Source organism: Periophthalmus magnuspinnatus, chromosome 16 (assembly GCF_009829125.3).
Source record: "Periophthalmus magnuspinnatus isolate fPerMag1 chromosome 16, fPerMag1.2.pri, whole genome shotgun sequence".
Lineage (NCBI taxonomy): Eukaryota > Metazoa > Chordata > Actinopteri > Gobiiformes > Gobiidae > Periophthalmus > Periophthalmus magnuspinnatus.
This window is the reverse complement of record NC_047141.1, coordinates 26,047,002-26,069,099: the sequence shown is the minus strand read 5'-3', so window position 1 is coordinate 26,069,099 and position 22,098 is coordinate 26,047,002. Positions and strand designations below refer to the sequence as shown.

The window sequence follows — 22,098 nt, the reverse complement described above, 5'->3', positions numbered from 1 at the left end:
TTTAAATGTCACTCTGCTCCACAGGGCCGGTCCGAGCTTTCAGGGGGCCCTAAGCAGAAAGTGTCTCTGGGCCCCTGGGCGTTGGATGTACATGGGCTCAGCTATTGGTGACACACATTTGACGACATTCTGACCACGCTCCCATCACTTTGTCCAATTATGTTTCTATTTTTATGACCAAAAGACTGAAATGTTTTAATCTAACTTGTAAAACAGCATTTAGAAGTACCTCAGTGCACAAGGGGGGTGTAAACACAGACAAAACAAATGTAGGCAGCAGATATTTGGCTACTCGTTTATCGCGGGTGTTACGTTTTAAAAAATAAACCGCAATAGGCGAAATCCGCAAAGTATCAGCTTTATTTTTTACAATTATTCTATTTTGCAGCTGGAAAACCCCTCACCACACACTTTATACACTTTTCTCACACAGGCATTAACATTTTCTCACATTTCTCTCTTGTTTAATTAATTAATAGTGACTCACGTGTATTTCACAGCTCCTCTGACTGTGCCTCTTCGTCGTGGTCCCGCTCCGCTGTAGTGTCGATCGAACATTTATGTAAATTTGGCTGAGCATATTCTGTACTGTACAGGAGACACAAAAAATCCGTGAAACAGCGAGAACGCGAAAGGTGAACCATGATATAGTGAGGGACCACTGTATATAACAAAAAAAAAACAAATGTAATCTTTATAGAGAGAGTTTCTAGTAGAACTTTACATATTATAGTATTTTCAGTACAAATGTTTAGGCTCTCGGGGGCCCTCTGGTGGCTTTGGGGCCCTAAGCAGCTACTTAATCTGCTTAAAGGCTGGACCGGCCCTGCTGCTCCAAACCGCACACTTTTACTGACTTTGGATCGGTTGTCGACCTCTGCGTTAAACTCACCAAAGCTAAAAACTGAGGATGACACAGGACTGAGCCTCACTGTTGATTCAAATGCCCAGTTTTGCCATCTGAAGTTGATAATGTCAGATATTGTTGCAGACGCAGTGATAAAATGCGCTGTAACAATGTGAGTGAACTGAAAGCCCTCTCTGGTCTTACAGTAACCTTTTGAACAGTGGCGCATCTAACCTCAGCCATTTTAAGAGTTTACCCTTCAGCTCTCTTTAGGGGAAACAGCTGCTTACCCACAGGAGGGACGCACGTACAGTACAATGTCCTCAAATACAGACGCCGCACTCCCGCACTCCCACACTGTATAATCAGGGAAATATCAGGGTTTGCAGCTATTAGCATTAGAGCTGCAATCGGGATAATTGTGACTAATCAACTATTCAAATAATCACTGACAATTGGAACACTCGGCAATTGTTGTGCAGATTATAGAAATTAGAAACACACAGAAAAAAGCCATTTTAAAACGAGTTGTCAGAATATGTTTTACCTTTATCTGGTTAAAAATGTATATCTGCTACCAGTCGAAAGTTTGGACACACTTTCGTTTACTTTTCAGCTTTATTTCTATAGTTATTTGCGCTGTGGATTTTCACTGAAAGCATCAAAGCCATGAATGGACATATAGAAAGAAGTAAACAAAAAGTAAACTCATAACAACTCAAAACTTGCTTTAGATTTTTGATTTTTAAAAATAGCCTTTACCCTTTGCTTTGATCACTTCTTTGTATCTTTCGGCATGTTTTACCCTGACAAGGCACAAACTGTGAAGTGAAAACCGTTTATGCGAATTCTTCAAGACGATCATTGTGAAAAGGCCGAGGGTTTACAGCGATGTCAACAGAGCAAAGTTTTTTACTTTGTTTCTTTGCTTCCTAATTCTATACATGTTGCATCATATATTTGAAGAATTTTGTATCTATATGAAATTTAAAAAGACACTGAAAAAGAAGATGTGTTGACTGGTGGTGTATAGAAATGTAATATGAAAGTTTTGTTAGATAATTTAACAAATCTAAATAAATAAATATAATAAATATAATAATAATAATAATAATAATAATAATAATAATAATAATAATAGGCTAGTCAACTGTTAGAATAATTGTTGATTTTTTTAATGTTTTTTTTACACAAAGCTGCTTCTTTTGAATACTGTAGCATGTTTTGTCTGACACATACGTGCACAGTGCAGACTTTAACAACAGTAAAAAGATAAAATACCAGCATAAGCCATTGGAAAATAATGGCTTAGTTATTTTTGAAAGAATAGGGCTGAATACTTCCTAAAAACATGTAAGGTGTGTGTGATTCCCACCCACAGAGAGCACAGCATGAATTGGAAACACCCACATTTTTCCTAAAGGGCTTTTGTTTGGCTGCAGACTTTTATTGTGAAAAATATTTGTAAAAGTCCAAAATATATTTAACTCATTATGTGTAAAAATGTGGTGTAAAATGATCAGCTCTGGGGTGAAAATGAGTGACGATCTTTCAGTGACAATTATACGGAGTTGATTGGAGTGTTGCTTGAGTTGAAGTCAGACAGAAATTTAAAAAACAAAAATCTCAGAACTGTGAGGATGCCCTGGACCACAATGAAACCTCAAAAAACACAAAATTAAAAAACATATCTTAATCTTCTTTAAGCTGTCTGAACTTTCAAACAGATATTTTGTAATCTCAGATTGCGTCATCACTTGACACAATGCGGAAACAATTTATTTTTCTGTCAGTGTAAACTCACATTAGTCAACTTATCTGAACTATTGCACTTGTGTTTGTGAGCGGTTTGAGGATGTCAATGTAAAAGTAATCATGTCTGTGTTCATGCAGAATGGTTATAACATGGGATTTTACCATAGATAAATATATATAAATGGACATAGCTAACTTGCTCCAAATAGGAAGTGAGCTTTGGCACGCTTCCGGCTCCATCAACTCTGGCTCCATTTCACTTCTTATTGAAAAACTATCACCCCTCTCTCTGTAACTGCTGCTGTCAGGTTCACCATTTTGGTCTTAAAGTGTCCGTAGTAACCCACTCTACATGATCCTGGTATTTTTATTCCAGTATTGTATCCATATGACCCATAATAAAAGACAAATCAGGCACTTTCTTTCCCACTGCTCTGGCTAGCATCAGCAACAGGTTTGATTAACAGTGTTGCTAAGCGCCGACTCCCTGCTAAACCAGCAGAAAGGGGCGTTACTTTCAACAGCCTCATTCCTGATTGGCTCTTTGGTTGCTATGATACTTGCTCCAAATTCGCCGCTTAAACTGCGTTGATGAGCTTCATTTGACTGGAGCAAAACGCTACTTCTTTAAGCAATTTATAGTAGTAGAAACCTGTTGAATTGTTGTTAGTTTTTTTCAGTAAGAAGAAATTTGACTGTGCTGTGTTAAGTTTTGGTGAAAAAATATGTAACAAAGAAAAATAAGAATGCCAAACCTTTTAGACAATGACAAACCAACAAAATATGAAATTATCTGGGGGACGTTTACAAATGTGGCCTTTAACAGATCTAAAATAAGTCAGTTGATGTTGATTTAAAAGTCTAAACCGACTAAATATTGCATACAACCCAACACAAATAACAACTCTAAACTCCCCCTACATCTGCAGCCTTCACAAACACTATTACAGCTTTACGACTCGCAGCACTTTTCTTCAGTAAAACCAAAAGCAGTCAAATTCTCTGCGACCGGGACGAACAAACTCACCTATTTCACGCTCGGAGAGACACTGGAGCTACAAATGAAACAGATAAAATGCTTCTTCTGCTTCTCCATCCACTACGTCCCATGCAACATCGCGTTCCCTGCGTGGCCCTCACATACAGAGAGTGAATGACATTTCCCCAGGCCAGTTGTTAAACATGGTCAGCAGCAGCAGCCTCAAACACTCGCACATAATCGCACTGCTCCGAGCTTCTTTCTACTGTGTCTCTCCCATTCGTGCCCTTTCCCAACTAGAAGCAAGTCAAACTACTTTATGTGGCATTAAAATCATCTAGAGTCTAATGCACAGCAGAATTGTGGGAAACGGTTGTGATGGTAACCTTTTAAATGTATCTTTAAATTGCGTGGTATTAGGGACAATGAGGAGTGAGTCTTAAAAGTATGGTCGTTTAAAATGGTTGGGCAATGCTGACAAAACAAAACTGAAACTGAGTGCTATTAAAATAAAACAGGACCTTTTATATACTGGATTTCTATGGCTCACAGTGAAAATGCAATGTTCGGCCAATAAATAATGTTATCTTGAGGCACTACACTTTTAATGCAGTTAATAAAACCTTAATTAAGCATAAACAGAGGCTTAATACATAATCAGAGGCCCTATGTTATGCAAAATTGACTCTTGTGAGCTTTAAGCCATGTCACGATGTTGTTTCCTCCTCAAAAACATACCTAAAGTTGTGTTTTGTTTCATTCGTACATGTTTGCAACCCTTTATTGTTAGTCTGGCTGCATCTCCAAAGCTCAAAACGCCTCTGTACCACCTTATGATGCCATAAAGTACGGTAGTAGTTTTCAAGTTTACAGAACTAACCGTAAAAGGCAGCTGCTGAGATTGAAAATTCCAGGGCTGAAATGATCCAGATGATTCTATTGAAGGTGTGTGGAGTTTAAAAACACAGTGGAGCACTTCCTGTATCACCACATGACGTAGCAAGAGTGTTAAACATGTCTGAATGGAACAAAATACAACTCTAGATATGTTTGTGAAGAAGAAACATTTTAACATAATCCATGGTTTAGTCCAATTTTAGATCATGTTTAGCCCTAATTTTGACTCGATCTAGTCTGGTTTTTGTTAACGTGTAACTCAGAAAACCCAATATGACTGTAGGTGATACTTGGTGTTTTAGAACCACTGCCCAATTGACTATTTGTTTATTATAAAAAAAAAAAAAACTAAAAACGTTAAATATGATTAAACTGTCTTTGATTTGGTGTTTTTAAAAAGTTCTTTAACATAATCTCAGCCATTTATGTTTTTGCTGCAGAGCCAAACGACTATGACTTATCAACTCAATATCAGGTGTAACATACATGCATTGATTTCTGTCATCAAGCACTCCCTCCTCCTCTCCTAGTCTTCCTCTCTGCCCTTCTCTCTCTCTCTTCCTCCTTTCCTCTCTTTTTCTCTCTCACTCCTCCTCCTCCTGTCCTCCCCCTATCCTCCACTCTCTCCTCCTCCTCCTCTCCCTCTTCTCCCCTCTTTCTTCTTCCCGCTCTCTGCTCCTCTCCTGCCCCTCTCTCTCCTCCTACTCCCTTCTCTCCTCCCCTCTCTCCTCTCCTCCTTGCTCTCTCCTCCCTGCTATCTCCTCCTCTCCTCCCCTCACTCTCCTCCAACTCCCCCGTCTCCTCTTCTCCCTGCTATCACCTCCTCCTCCTCTCCTTCCCTCCCCCTCCTCTCCTCCTCTCATCTCCTCCCCCTCCTCCTCTCCTCCTCCATCTCCTCCCTTGCAGTGTGGACAGACATGTGCATAGATAAAGTGCGCAGAAGTCCTTGGCTGAACCTCACAGTGCTGACGTGGCTGTGCTCGCCTCCCAGCGCTCCGACGCCTCCATAGCTCTCCCCTCCACAGCTCTCCCCTCCACGAGTCGAGTTACAAGACACAGGTGCACTTAGAGAAGGGCCTTTGCTCCAGAAACATCAACTCATTTTATAGCCTGTGTACTGCTGCGGCACATTATGCATAGAAACTGGTCTAGTCACATGGCGGCGTCCTGCTGTTAAAGTTTAAACAACGTTCAATAAAAACCCACTGCCTGACGCAACTGGTCCTATGAAACTTTTTTGATGATTGGTCCAGAACTTGTAAGTAAGTTTGAGGTCTGATTTGAAAAACATACATTTGTTTCATTCATGAGCAGAGCTGCCTCTTCCCAGATCTGACCTCACCTGCTTGTCTCCATAGAGTTATATTTAATGCCATAGTGTGTAGCATTCTAAGCATAGCAATAACATATACATAGAGACAAGCAGGTGTTGGACTTTACACCAAAAATTTACATAGTCCTAATGCACCTTTAAGCAGGCCATGTCTCTGTAGAGAGATTTGAGCCATCCTTCAAGCACCGCCACTGGGTAAGAAAGGGAATTTGAGAGCGCAGGGACCCAGATTCAGATGCTGAGATAACTGGAGGATAAGACTACCATTTTTGGGTTAAACAGTAACTATTAATCCAACATAAACCAACCAAACTTGCCTCAGACAGGAATCAAACCTGCAGCCGTTATGTTATGAGTAGAGCTGCAAGATTAATCAAAATCAAAACATAATTACCAATTCGCAAGTGCTGCAATTTCCCTTGTGAGACCATCATTTACCATCATTTCCTCCACAAACAACAAATGATCCTGTCGTATTCTGCGTATAAGCTGCTAACCCTGTACTTTAGATCTGTACAAACATGTTCTGAAATGGGATCCTTATTCAACGCATAGTTTGTTCAAAGGAGACTTGACAAAAAAGACTGAACTATGAACTGACAGAGTCCTACTATTAAAACATAAATCACAAATCTAATCGCAATTGCAATGCTTGTAAGACATGGTAGATATTTTCTCCCAAATCGTTCAGTTGTGAGGCTGCTGTGACAACCGTGATTCATGAAATCCCGCTTTTATCCTTTCTTTTTTGCAGTTTTTAGATTCATCCCGTGCGTCCGTGGCCTATTCTCGAATGCCGACTTTTACTGCAGAACTTTGCCTGTTTGCCTGTTTGTCTGTTGGTCAGATGTGATGTCGGAGGTGTATTTCCTTTCTGCCTGTGTTAAAGTGAGTCATCTATCCTTCCACGGCTTCATTACAACCTACAAGGGCAAACGCTATCTCACTGCCCCCTCAAAACGCCGTGATGGAGCGAGAAACGGAGATACACAGAATAGACACAATGTGAGACCCCCCTACTCATGTCACCTTCTCCTGTCTCTATATTTAGCGCTGGATCTATCAACTTATACTTCAAACGTGTGACATCATCAGCTTTCTTTACGCACACGTGACCGCAGAATTATACCAACAAAAGCATGTGATTCGTGCATACTAATCATTCAAACATCACCATAAAAGCGCTGACTTGTTCTGCTTGCGTCCCATAGCGCATTACCAGCTTTAGTTTTGAGGTTCCTACACAAAACATTAATAATGCATAGCTGAAACCTCTTTTTCCCTAAATTTTAAATGCTCATTGTCAAAAAGAACTTGATCCAGGGTTTGAGATGGTTCACGCGCAAAAAAAAAGAGAAAAAAAATGAATGAGACTGTTGAACACAAGTCAAAATTACTGCGTTTTAATAAAGTATTGTGCGGCCGTTTGAAAGACTAATACAATAAAAGACAAGGCGATATTTCAACACTGGAGTAAAATTATTGGCTAAGAGTGTCACCCAAAGGCCAAGTGAGGTTTAAAAAGCATGTGCACTCCCTCTACTGGTGGTGCATTTAATAAAGCCCATCAAAAGCTCAAAATATGAAACTGTAGAGTCAGATTAACAATGAAATGAGCGATGAGTAAATGAATCAAAACACCACTTTGAAAATAAGAAACCCACAAAGGATAAACATTGAGGAGTGTCCTATTGATCCGATTTCCATCCTGAGAGCCTATCCCGATACTTTCAGACAGACCATTACTCTTAAAGACAACTTCAGACAGACAGACCTGATAAGAAAGATCAACGCATCTGATCAGAACCTGTCCAGTGTGGGGTGGATACAGACAGCCATCCTCTAGTCCTAATCAATGCCATGGTTAGTGCAAGTCAACCATATAAACTGGTTTTATCTAAAGCCAATACAGAAATACTAAAGGTACTGCACTAAAATCTTTTCTCATGGAGGGTCCGTCACCTGCTTATCTCTGCACAATGTTTATGATTTGATTGGAATGTGTCATTGCACAGTATGACATAAACTTATCTATCTCCATGGGGACAAGTAGGTAACACCAATATATCAAAGTACATGTCATATCTGTGCAGAATCAAAGACACAGTAAAATACATGGAGGTAAAGTGGGTGAAGACCGATTGTTTCCATTTCCAGGTAATTCATGCAATAACCTCTCCCTGGAGACGTAGGAGGCGCAAACCCCACCTGAAAAGTGACACAGTGCATGTTTTTATCACGCACAGGCCTTTCTCCTCGTGCTCCAGGGACGCGCAGGGCTCTGTTGTCTCTGTTGCTTCACATGTGGCGTCATGAGCACACTCCCACTACACTGTGCGGAAATCTGAACCCAGGGCGGGCTGGGAGCTGTGGCACCGCGTCCATTTCCCTGTGACAAAGCTCCAGACACGCTACTTGAAGACATGCTTTGATAAACTTTGATACTGGCCTGAGATCTTTGATTTTGAACAATGGCGGATCCGGGCGCAGCCGGGGCCACGCTCAGGAGAAGAGCGACCTTTGCAGCGCAGAGAGGAGGGAGTCTTCTGCCGATGAACGGGTCCTCTGTGGCGACGTGTCTGAGTGAAAACAGCCCCGGACAGAGACCAGACAGCCCGGGACAGAGAGCTGACAGCCCGGGACAGAAGCACGGAGCACCGGAAGCAGCGCGCGCAAAGGGCAAAAGTGGAAAACACAAACGGAGAAATGACAAACCCAGTGACATGCTCAGGTGAAGAGCTCAGTACATGTGACTGAGCGGGGGCTGGGGGCTATTGTTGTACAATTCCTTTCACATTAGACAGTTTTATTTGTTTTATCTGCGCCCGTGACCACGGCTCTGGTCTGTCCCCAAAGGACCTGGACCTCAGTGGTCATGTGAGGTCACTCAGTGACAGGTCAGTCTGTAGAAACAGACTGATTCTGTAGTACCAGGCTGATACTCCTCTGTGTCTGTCAAAGAGGCGGGCCCTTTACTTAACACAGAGGCTGAGTCAGGCTTATGAAATGGGGGTAACTCTAAGATTATGACAATAATTCTACAGTTCAGGACAATTCAGTTGCACAGCCTGTTCAAAAGTTCTTCATAATTCAATTCATAAATAGATTAGAAATATTGGAAACAATATGATTTTCCATACATTTGTAACCATTCATATGTTTGTATTTATTTTAGTTGTCACAAGACGCAGGAGTCCCTGCTCAGTTCTGCCAGTGGTTACAACAACTACAGAGGAGTCCTCAACTGGTGTGTGGTGATGCTGGTGAGAGACGCTGTTATAAACCCAACAGCCCCTAATAACACACATTTAATATACTTTCACTTCAGTTACTGCATATTTCATTTGATTAAGGCCAAAAGGCCAGGGCCTATGTGCAAGGCTACATAAAATATGATGAGTGAAACAGATTATAATTCATCTCTTTATCTTTTGTAGATTCTCAGTAATGCTCGCCTGTTTTTGGAAAATCTACTTAGGTATGAACAAACACTGATTTCAATGCATACAGATGGAATTTGTGTTTGATGTTCATGTTTCTAATGTTTCAGATATGGTATTCTGGTAGATCCCATTCAGGTGGTGTCATTATTCCTGAAGGATCCTTATAGCTGGCCAGCTGCCTGTCTTGTGATTGGTGAGTACTTTAAACACACATTTCTTTAGAGAGTTGTCTGGGGTTATTAATATTAAGCCATTATGAAAAGCACTCTATTATAACATAACTGAGTAGACCCTGTAGAAAAACCCTGATTTCTTGCTGAATTTGTAATATTCAAAGTTGTTCCTGTGTTTACTTCGGTAAGTGCTTACCTTTATGGTGTATCACAGTAAAAGTCTGCAGTAATGCAGCTCCACCGTCTCTGGAGGCACAATCACCTGCCCTATATACTGCATATACTGCACATACTGCATATGCGGCTGCCACTGTACTGCTGAGAGAAGAGAGCGCAGACAGGAGGCAGGGGACAGGCTTTCAGAGGAGAGACTTTAGTCAAGACAAAGTGAAATGAATGAAAGCAGATCAAACAGAGGAGAATGCAGTTGTTTAAGTCAGGTGGAGGGTTTAGTGGTGGAGGGATGTGGTAGAGCCGTGTAGGGCTGCAGTCCTTCAATCAATTAGTCGATTAATCAACTGATGGTGTCTTAGTCGACTAAAAATTTTTTTTTTAAACTATTAAAGAATTACATGCACAGCAGCAGAAAGAAGATGGTAGGGATTGGATTATCTGAAGATTTGGGAGTGAGTCCTGTGTTTAATCTGCCTAAATACACTTTATCCTAGTACTTTTCTGTGTAGTGTTTGCATAAACTCACCTGGAGTTGTAGTATTTTGTTATGTCTTTAGTGAATGACAGACCTGGAGCAGTGCAATGAATGAAATGTCTAATCATGATTTAAATTCTTGCTCTGCTCAATTAGAAAAAAACAATCAAATCCTGTTCAGAATATGTTTCGTATTTGTGTGCAAAACTATACTTTCTCTTCCAGTACATTTTGACAGTAATCATTTGAAATAATAGTGATTTCAGTTATGGGCTAAATTATTGCGATGATGATTTTTTTCCATAGCTGAGCGGCCCTGGTGTGTCGCTGAGGGCTACAGTATCTTTGTGTTAGCATCAGTGAGAGAGTGTTTACAGGAGTGGACAATAAAGGAGCTCATTCCCAAAGGACAGTCAGCTCAGAACCACTGCAGTAACATGCACAGATATACTGTCCACACTGTACTTTCACTCACTGATACAGGAAGTTATACAAGGAGCCAGGAGCTACATGCTTCACCTTAATTCAATACATGAACGGTTCTTTACCCTCCAAGAGAAATGTCAAAAACAGTCACAGTTGTATTTAATATAAGTGTATACTATATGTTAGCTGTGCTTAAACAATGATTTGCCTCATGAAACCTATGCTAATGTATAATGTAAATCATCCTATTTCAAGACAGATATGGAAATATGAGAATGTGTATTGTGAAATTATGAAAATGCATATTGTAACTAAGCTTAAAATTATTTGGAAAAAGTAATATTTCAAATTCTGTTTTGAAGATCGGCAATGCTGACAAAAATGAATATCTAATTTCTTGGGGGAATTGCATTAAAAGGGGCTAAAACCCGTCTTTTTGAATGGTCCTCTGACCCACATGAGGATCACCTGTAACTTGACCTGATGGGGTCACCTGCTTGTCTCCATGGAAATAGGAAGTTTAATGCCATACTGCGGTGTATTCTTGGCAATGCAAAAACATAAAGACAAGAAATGTTATCTAGTGCACCTTTAAGTATCCAACAAATGTGAAATGACTGTAACTCTACCTCATAACTGCAGAAATGTCACTTTATATCCTTGTTTGAAAGATTACATCATTCCAAAAATGTTCAGTTCTATATAATATTCAACACAATACCCACTTCTATGTATTATAAACATCTACTTTATGTAATGGAGCAAATGTATTCCTTAGCATGAACCCAAAATAGTGCATAGTAGTAACATGAAAACTGTGAGCGTGTGTGTTCTCCTGAGTGCGGCGACAGTTGGCGTGTGGCGTGCGACACATATGTTCTGTTTGTGCCGCCTCATTTGCTTTCATCAGGTGTTGCTGTTTAATCATGAGGAAGCCCAGACTGTGGAGAGGTACTGCAGAAAAGGCCTGTGGAAAAATGTACAAAAATAAATGTGACAAGTGTGTGTAAATATTGACAGAAAGGATAGTGAGAGACGGTACGTAAATATGTGTGTGTGAAGCACGGGTGGGCAACAACATAAAAGACGAAAAGAAAAGTACATTTATCTAGACGTCATTATGCAGTTTCACTTTGTATTTCTTGGTCTGCTTTACGTTGCTTGTCTAATGCTAACAGCTTCTTCTGAGAGTTCACACTTCACTGTTATTGGTCGAATCTGTCCGTCACTCACTTTGGACATGACAGAGACTAACCAACAGGGGGAGTATGTGGAGAAATGTAGATACCTGTTTATAATCTTTACATAATTTTCAGTAATCACAGGATCTGATCACAGTTTGACTTTAGCTGATATATGTATTGTCCACTAATGTATCCTCATCATGTGACCCCATGTACTAAAAGTTATATTCCTTTACTTTTTCACAGTGTCCAACCTATTTATTATGGTGGCCCTCTACACTGAAAGACAGCTCTCGAAAGTGAGTTTACACCTTTTGTTTGTACTTCCACCTCAATGACTCAAGACTTTTTATTGTCTGCGCACAATTATCAACACTCACCGAATGTATTATTTATAAGAAAACTCTGAGAAAGAAAATCTGCACTTGAATTAAGTCTGCACTTGTATTAAAAGTATTTTGAAACTTAAGAATACTAAAATGTCAATTGGTTTTGATGGTTTGATGTTTTAACATACTTAACATACCATGTATCATACTACTACTACTACTACTACTATAAGTACTATATGGAGGTGTGTGCAAAGCAGTGGTGGAACATAAGAAGGTAAAAGTAGTAAAGTACTGTACTTAAGTATACATTTTAGCTACTGTACTTAAGTAGATATGTGGATGCTTTTTACTTTTACTTCACCACATTTGCGAGCAGGTTTCTGTACTTTCTACTCCACTACATTTTTGAGCAGGACTGAAAAGTAAAAGTATTGTTTATTACAGTTTGAGAGCTGCTGAAAAGGCTGAGGGTTTATTTTAACATGTTCATATTTGAGCAAACAAAAATATACTAATAAAACCAGCTAGAAAAAAAACTATTGATTCAGTTGTTGAACAAAATTCAGCACAAATTTTAATCAAAAACACTAGATCTGAAGCTTTTTAAGATCTCAAAATCTGAAAACACTTAAATACTTTTACTTTTTACTCTAACTACACTTAAACAGGTACTTTTCTTCTCTGTCCAGGGCTCTTTCAGTGAACTTGTTGGGTTTGTGGTCCACTGCATTAACCTGACAGTCATGCTAACCTTCCCTGCAGCTGTGGTCCTAACGGTCCCCTCAGTGACCCCAGGTAAAAGGCTTTTTTATGTATATCATTTAAACCTAATGTCTCCAAATGATTATGATGACAAAGAGTTGACTAACACAGAATAATCGTCCATGCAGTTTGTCACAGTTTAACATGGGGCAATAACCAAGACGATAAAATAATTATAACAAAGATTTCTTGAACATTTGTCTCTTTGCCCTTGAAAAATGACTGCTGGCTTTGTGAGGTGTGTTGAAGACATCCCATAGCTGAGCGATAATCACAGTCTGTTAGTGGTAATGGACCAGTTGGTCATGACGACTGGATTACCTCCAGTTGGCCCAGAGAAAGAGGTGTGCTCAGGCGGGGGTCATCCAAGGGTCATATACTCATAGCATCCTGATTAGGCTGCCATACAGAAACTGAGGTGGATTATCACTTACTTCTATCACATCATATACTGTGTTTTGTTACAGTAAAGTGGCATGTTTTAAGAAATATTTGAAGTTCTATTAACCCACAAAATAGCCTGTCGCATCAAATGTTGTATCCACTTTAGATGAACATTATTTTGGGCTTGATTTTTAAATGTTTTTTCTACCTTATTTGGACGATAGGGAACTTCTTCTTGCATATATTTACATTATGTACAATATGTGAACTATAGAGTTGAATAGTTAGCCTAGGTTTGAGTTATTTTGCTACATACTAACACTATTTCTGAATTGCAGCTCTCATGAACTTAAACATATACATGAATTTAACAACATAAGTGTTTAGAAGCCTATGAGTGGCATAATGTGGTCTTCAATATTGGCATTAATCTAAATATTCTCTGCAAAAAAGACCCAAAAAGACCAATCCCAATCCAGGACCAATCCAGGACAAGTATTTGAGTTGCTGCTGCTGCTGACACAGGGCCCTTCTAACATTGTTTTTCATGTTTTAAACTCCAAAATTGACCACAAAATTAAGAAGAATGACAAATAGTATCTCTCACCCGATACGTTTAACAGTTTAAAAATAAAACTAGCCTCCCTATAGTCTGTAATTTAGATATTTTATTAGTCCTGAAGTCGTTTCAGTTTCCCCGAGCCTCAATGTGCCAGAGAAGCATATGGTTAATGGTCAGATCGGCACTGGGCGGCTGCCAGGTGTGCTAACCTCTACCTCACTCAGCTGTTCTGTGGTAGCCAGGATGGAGACTATAGACAAAAATTACTATCTTAATTGTTTTTGGACAGTAGTGCAGAAATATCTCTTGAAATCACTGCAAATACTCAGTAGTTTACACTGTTTCCCTGTTGTCCTGTTTTTAAATACACCCATTCATTTTAAATAAACATTGAAATCCCAACATAATCATACTAAGATAATTTAATGTATGCGTTTTGTTGTGTTTATAGTCGGTGGGGCGTTTGCTCTGGGCATCTACACTATCCTCTTCCTAAAGCTGTACTCCTATAGAGATGTCAACATGTGGTGCCGGGATTTGAGCAGCGCCAAAGCCAAAAAACTGTCCCGATCCCTCTCCTGTAAGTACACACACCCACCTGCTCATGCTGTTATAGTGACATCTCATGGTGGAAGTAGACACTGCAGCTCAGAGTAGCAGGAATTTGAAAGGATTTAATAAGATTTATGAAGCGTTATTGATCCACGAGAGAAATTATAAAGACTTAACAGCATAAACATTGCAATTTAGGCTTTAACATAATAAGATCCCAGTAGGATTTGAAATGTACACGTTACACAATTAAAACAGATTGGTATATTACATTGCATATTACATTACATTACATTTTGTCTTAAAGGCCCCACTGGATTTTCTGGGGATGAATCAAAGGTGTGTTACCCTGGAAACCTTACGATGAAAGGTAAACAAAACAGGATTATATGGGATTGTCATAAATGTGTTTCTCTCATGGTGATTTTTGTTCTGTTTTTCTAGACATATACTATTTTGCTTTTGCCCCTACTCTGTGCTATGAACTCAACTTCCCACGTTCTCCCAAAATCCGAATGAGTTTTCTTATAAGGAGACTGGTTGAAATGGTAAATAAAAAGCAAAATTGAAAATCTGTTCTCTAATATTCATATTTAAAGGTCCTATATTACGCAAAATTGACTCTTTTTGAGCTTTAAACCGGGTTAAAATGTTGTTACCTCATCCAAAACTTACCTAGAGTTGTATTTTGTTTCATTCACACGTGTTTGAGTAACTCTTTATTATTAGTCTGTCTACATGTCCATAGCCCAAAGCTCTCTTGTACCTAATCCTTGTGATGCCATGAAGCAGTAGATTTCAAGTTAACAGCTACCTTTTTACGTTTCTTTTTAGTAGCGATTGACCATTTCAGGGCTGAAAGTATCCAAATGAATCTAGTGAAGGTGAATGGAGTTTAAAAACACAGTCACGCACTTCCTGTATTACCACGTGACATCACAAGGTGGAACAGAGTGTTTTCAGTTTGAAAGAACAGCTCAGTCTAAATATGCAGAGTTTGTGTGTTAAACATGTGTGAATGAAACAAAACACAACTCTGGGTTTGTTTTTGACGAGAAAACAATGTAATAACATAGACAGTAGTGTAATACGGGCCCTTTAGTTTAATATAAGCAATTTACAGACACAATTACTCATTTACTTGCTTTTTCTTTGTTTTAGTTGTTCTTCACTCAGCTGCTAGTTGCTCTCACTCAACAGGTAAGTGAAAAGAGGGCACAGTAAAGTAAGTTCGCTAATGATAACTTGCCAACATGTATACTTTTGTTGTTTCAGTGGATGGTTCCTATTATACAAAGCTCTATGAAACCCCTCGAGGTAAATAAACATAAACATCTGCTGTATAGTTTCACATGTATTTACATTTTTGAATATTGTTGTTAACTTACATGTGTAACAGGATATGGACCTATCCAGAATGATGGAGAGGCTTCTACGGCTAGCAGTGAGTACAAATACAATAACAGCATGACTTGATGACGCATGATAACAACACTAGGGCTTGGGAGCGTTTAAATAATCAGTACTTCACTAGCAAGGACCATAAGCTCAGAATATAGTGTCAATGTGGAATTATTAAATATAAAAACTATGCTATAGCTGAGCTGAAATCCAAACCTGAAAGATAGAACAAATCAGATGTAGGAAAGAGGGGAGAAGCACGTAAACAAGACCACGGAGAAGAAGGGAGTTACGCATTAATAGTGAGGCGTGGCTCTGCTTCTGAACTGAGATAACAACTTTTCTTTTAAACAATACCTGTTTTATCTAATGCAACACATGTACAAACTTGTTTTAGCACACTTCTTATGGATTGAAAACATCTGGATTATAGTTTTATTATTTGTGTGACCCACTTTTGCCGTAAATTGCACTAAACAGAGCTTTCTTTGTGCTGGCATTTTCCGTTAAGGGGGAATTCCGTTCATTTCAAGGGAGAGTTTGAGAAATTTTTGCTGCTAAAATATTATATAAATGAGGCTGATTTGTCTAAAATGTGCAGGGTTCATGTGACCAACAAGTCAACCCTGCAAAGATTCCCTGGGAGCCTTTAAAACAGCTTTGTCGTCCCTATAGAACTTATTTCCTGTCAAGATCGGCAGCCCCCATGCAAAATAATACAACCCAAATGACGATGGCGGCGCCCACGGCACTCTGAATATTGCCTAGTGCAGTGTTTCCCAAACTGTTGTATGTGCACCATAATCATTCACAGCCCCTCTAGACAATACATACAATAATCACTATATATTCAGTACTGCCGTCTTGGGACCCGTGAGGCGTAAAACTTTGCTGTCAAAAGGAAATAAAAAAGCACCAGATTCCAGCAGCACTCTCTTTCTTACATATAGTTATCGTGTAATGGTAGCCAGCCTTAAACGCCACACTCTTCATGTTCTTTTCCGTTTTTTGTAGGTGCCTAATCACTTGCTGTGGCTCATGTTTTTCTACTGGTTCTTCCACTCATCCTTGAACTTCACTGCTGAGCTGCTGTGCTTCGGTGACAGGCAGTTTTACAAGGACTGGTGGTAGGCTTCACTGTTGTTTATGAACGCCATGATGTGTGCAGTGGACTGTGGGGGAATGCTGTCTCAAATGAAAAGAGGCACACTTTTTACAGTAACAAAGTACAGCCCATATAGGTCTGAGTATAGAGGGAAAAATGACGCGCAAATCTTATCAGGGTGAAGTCAGTGTTTTCATATTGTTCCTATTGATGAGGCTATAATGTTAAAGGTGCACTATGTAACTTCTCTGATAGAGGGTGTGTTACCTGCTTGTCACCATGGAGATATTGCTTTGCTTAAAATCCTTCATAGTATGGCAACTCATCTGTCCTGCATTTATTCAAGTTAAAAATGTGAACTGCTCATAATGATCTTGAGAAACATGGATTCTTATTGAGAGCGGGGTCACCTCTCCACAGATCCCACCTGTAACCTAGTACTGGTACTGGTAAAGTATCCACCCAAACACTATAAACCGTAAAATGCAAGTATAGGATAAATAGGGATAAATACTATATTATATTATATTATACGAATATGGTATAACAACAAACTTACTAACAGTTAGCCTGTGCTTGTACTAAATATGTGGCTTCCTCTGCTGGAATACAACTGAAGAAAGAAACTTTACTACACGAAATTAGCAGAAATAATCTGAAAAATGTATCCATGCAAAAAATTACCCAAAAATATATTTAGCAAAAATTAATCATATGCTTAGGAACTAAATCTGCTTTTACATTGTCGAGCTAGACCTGAACTAGACCAGGGCTAGACCTGAACTAGACCAGGACTAGACCTGAACTAGACCAGGACTAGACCTGAACTAGACCAGGACTAGACCTGAACTAGACCAGGACTAGCCCTGAACTAGACCAGGACTAGCCCTGAACTAGACCAGGACTAGCCCTGAACTAGACCAGGACTAGACCAGGACTAGACCTGAACTAGACCAGGACTAGACCTGAACTAGACCAGGACTAGACCTGAACTAGACCAGGACTAGACCTGAACTAGACCAGGACTAGCCCTGAACTAGACCAGGACTAGCCCTGAACTAGACCAGGACTAGACCTGAACTAGACCAGGAGTAGATCAGGACTAAACCTGAACTAGCCCTGAACTAGACCAGGACTAGCCCTGAACTAGACCAGAACCAGACCAGGACTAGCCCTGAACTAGACCAGGACTAGCCCTGAACTAGACCAGAACCAGACCAGGAATAGACCAGAACTAGACCTGAACTAGACCAGGACTAGACCTGAACTAGACCAGAACAAGACCAGGACTAGACCAGGACTAGACCTGAACTAGACCAGGACTAGCCCTGAACTAAACCTGAACTAGACCGGGACTCGACTAGGACTAGACCGGGACTCGACTAGGACTAGACCGGGACTAGACCGGGACTAGACCAGGACTAGACCGGGACTAGACCAGGACTAGACCAGGACTAGACCGGGACTAGACCGGGACTAGACCGGGACTAGACCGGGACTAGACCAGGACTAGACCTGAACTAGACCAGGACTAGACCTGAACTAGACCAGGACTAGACCTGAACTAGACCAGGACTAGACCTGAACTAGACCAGGACTAGCCCTGAACTAGACCAGGACTAGACCTGAACTAGACCAGGAGTAGATCAGGACTAAACCTGAACTAGCCCTGAACTAGACCAGGACTAGCCCTGAACTAGACCAGAACCAGACCAGGACTAGCCCTGAACTAGACCAGGACCAGACCAGGAATAGACCAGAACTAGACCTGAACTAGACCAGGACTAGACCTGAACTAGACCAGAACTAGACCAGGACTAGACCAGGACTAGACCTGAACTAGACCAGGACTAGCCCTGAACTAGACCGGGACTAAACCTGAACTAGACCGGGACTCGACTAGGACTAGACCGGGACTCGACTAGGACTCGACTAGGACTAGACCGGGACTAGACCAGGACTAGACCGGGACTAGACCAGGACTAGACCGGGACTAGACCGGGACTAGACCGGGACTAGACCAGGACTAGACCAGGACTAGACCGGGACTAGACCGGGACTAGACCAGGACTAGACCACGTCTACATCCTTGTGTGATCGCTGCAACATTTTCTATTGCTTTTTGTCCATTGAGATTTTATTATATCAACCAGGCTGCATCAGATTTATTATTTACACTCTTGTACATTTCCAATATTGCTTTTGCTGATTCTGTTTTAGGAACGCTGAGACAGTGACTTATTTCTGGCAGAACTGGAACATCCCCGTTCACAAGTGGTGTTTACGGTGAGCCCTGCACATGGCTCTATCACTGAAAGAATAGAGCATTACCATTTATGAGAAGGGAACACATTTGGGAAATAGATTCATTGTGTTTCTAAAAGCTATTCAAAGTGCATACACTCCCTGCAGTCCGCTCTGATGGTGGCAGATTTACAGTAGTAGCAGGACAAGGCAAAGCAAATGAAACAGAATTAGAAACCTTATTGGTCATTTACTTTCAGTAGCCCCCAGTGAAGTATTAACACAAAATAGATGCGACTAACTATATATATAATTACGCCTTTACTGTACACATATCTTCTGGTTGCTTATTTTCTGAACACAAAGCAGTGACATTAAAAGCAACACAATAAACAGATACAAAACAGCTAAACACAAAATATCAGGTCATTATAGTACTATAGTATTTCAATAAAACCTGTGGTAACCTTTGTCTCTTATCAATTCTTTTAGGCACTTTTACAAGCCATTGCTAAAACGAGGGTTCAGCAAAATTGTCAGCCAGTCTGCAGTTTTCTTCTTGTCTGCCTTCTTCCACGAGGTAAGAGCGAAAATGAAATTATTATTGTCCTGACATGTTTTTATTTGATCAAATGTGGATGTATGTATTACTGAGATGTGGCGTTCTTCTGTCTCTTCAGTACCTGGTGAGCGTTCCTCTGAGGATGTTCAGACTTTGGGCCTTTATGGGCATGATGTCTCAGGTAACTTTGGCTGCAATAAAAAAAAAACAACTCCATAAAATGCATTTCTTCACTGTGTAACTTGTAACTGTCCCATACACATGCAAAGTGCCTTGGTTGTGTTACAGTAAAAGGCGCTTTACAAATCAAGGGTATTATCTGCTCAAAGTTTAATTTGAAACAAGAAAAAACAAAACTAGAACTAGATCATAATACAGTAGATTAAATACAGTTGTTTTTCAAGAATATATATATTTTTTCGGTTGCCATGTTCATTGTGAAAGGTGATAAATTTCCAAAGAAAAAAGAAAAAACGTGTCCTATTTTTATTGTTGATCCTTGAATTAATCCGTTTCCATTGGTTAAGGAATGACAATAATAAGTTGACACATTTTGCACTTAAATTTTAGACTTTTAACTCAATGGAGAGTTTTTTTTTCCCCCAAGAACTGAAAAAACCTCAGTGATTTTTAATTCTAACAAAAATAAAATGAAATCTTTCAGCATGAGCGTGTTCCTGTATGTCTAATGACCTGTCCAAAATCTCTTTCAGCTTCCACTGGCCTGGTTTGTTGGCAACATGCTGCATGGTAACTATGGCAACGCGGCGGTGTGGATGTCCCTGATCATCGGACAGCCCTTCGCCGTTCTGATGTATGTCCATGACTACTATGTGCTCCACTACCGGCAGGACACAGACTGAACCGAAGTACGCGCACGCTCGGACTTTATAAACCGTGCCAACTAATGTCACTCAGGACAGCACAGACGTCGAGGGGCATTCGGCGCCAAACCGGATCTATCAGAGAGATGCAGACAGAGATGGTCATTTATGTAAGCACTAAGAGCTCAAACTCATGCAAAAAACTTTAATTAATACTTAGTGCAGCTATATAACCATACACGGATTGTTTTAGGAACGTACAAGGCCATGTTTCAAATTGTTACAAGATTTCTTATGTTTGACCTGTATCATAGTCACAAATGCTAATCACTAACAAAAAGAGCAGCTGTACTTTTGTATGGCGTAATAACTAGGTTCAACTTTTGAGTATTAAAGGTTTTTAGGGTCTTCCTCGTATGTCATTTCAATGCAAGTGCGTGGACACATGTTCGGCACATGTGGCCTCTCAAATATTAAACTTTCTTTTCTGTGAATAACGGTATATCTAGGTTCATAATATTAAGGAATACATCTACATCACGTGTTGCAGAGGGTTGGGTTTGCATGGAAATGTGTGAAAATAAAGGAACGTGGTACTGTCTCTTTTAAACTCAGGATTTTATAGGAAAATGTTATACTGCAAAAAAACGTTCTATGCAATATATAATTTCACTAGTTTTATCGGCTGGTTTATTGTTTTTTGGAGCGTTGTATCAGATTTTATTTTTTGTAGAAGCCAAACAATGGGACTGCTGCTATGGATATGATAATTTAAGAATAAAAATGGTACCTGAAGTCAATGTTCCCTCTAATTTTTCATGAGTCTGAGCAAACACACAAACTCCCTGAGCGGTCCCATGGACCACTGTGAGCAACATCAGACCTGTGCACTGTGGTCATGCTTCATCGCATCCATCCAAGTTAAATGGTTTATTAAAATAATCAAATTACCGCATTTACATTTCTGTTAAAAGACTTTTAATTAAGTGCTTTAGCCACTTATACAATGAAAAAGACAAAAATCTTGCTCATGACCTGTGTAGTATGTTAATGCTATTGGAAGTATAAATATTTCATTTTAACCATGGCAAAACATGAGCTTCCAACCAAACCAAGCCAACTGTAAACTCCAATGTTGAAAACACACTTAACATTTTTATTATAAAGCTCTGACTTGTATTATGAGTATAAGCCATTGTGTGAAGCTTCTGCTGTGACTGAGTGAGATTGTCCTACTGTGTCTGGGAGACAGTCCGGTAACTCTTTTTCAGTATATGACACGATCATTTGATTTTTACAACTCATAAACTAGTGACAGTTTTCAATGACCAATACACACTGAGAGGAATCTGTATCTGCACACCCAGCTGCTCTATTACTGTACATTTACACAACATATCAAAATACAATATATAATGTGTATTTGTACATAAAATATAGTCAAAACGAGTGGTATGGGTCAAAATAAATATATATTTACAAACCACACACCGCAAACAGTGAACAAATATACACACACTTCAAAATGTAAACAAACACACACTGGAAACTAAGAACACACTGTACATGATTGTACAGTGTGACAGTCATTCTGTGACAGTGGCTCAGTGGTTAGAGGTTGGAGGATCGAGTCCCGCTCGGACCAACTCGGACCCGCTCGGCGCAGATTGGCATTAGCTAATGC

General features: G+C 39.9%; 1 protein-coding gene across 1 annotated transcript; it reads left to right on the top strand.

Moving 5' to 3' along the window:
- The first annotated feature begins 8,049 nt into the window (after positions 1–8,049).
- dgat1b (diacylglycerol O-acyltransferase 1b) lies at positions 8,050–21,209 on the top strand. The gene is made up of 17 exons (XM_033981349.2): positions 8,050–8,542; positions 8,987–9,074; positions 9,249–9,289; positions 9,362–9,447; positions 11,933–11,985; positions 12,708–12,813; positions 14,178–14,306; positions 14,586–14,648; positions 14,723–14,826; positions 15,440–15,478; positions 15,554–15,595; positions 15,678–15,722; positions 16,694–16,806; positions 19,005–19,070; positions 19,521–19,608; positions 19,709–19,771; positions 20,304–21,209. The coding sequence occupies exons 1-17, from the start codon at positions 8,283–8,285 to the stop codon at positions 20,451–20,453; spliced, it is 1,536 nt and encodes a 511-aa protein (XP_033837240.1). The 5' UTR covers positions 8,050–8,282; the 3' UTR covers positions 20,454–21,209.
- Positions 21,210–22,098: the final 889 nt, after the last annotated feature.

Excerpts from the sequence above, each read along its gene's own strand:
- dgat1b (XM_033981349.2), top strand. The coding sequence starts at position 8,283 with ATGGCGGATCCGGGCGCAGCCGGGGCCACGCTCAGGAGAAGAGCGACC. Across the intron at positions 11,986-12,707 it reads CTGAAAGACAGCTCTCGAAA|GGCTCTTTCAGTGAACTTGT; the intron begins GTGAGTTTACAC and ends TTCTCTGTCCAG. Across the intron at positions 12,814-14,177 it reads GGTCCCCTCAGTGACCCCAG|TCGGTGGGGCGTTTGCTCTG; the intron begins GTAAAAGGCTTT and ends TTGTGTTTATAG.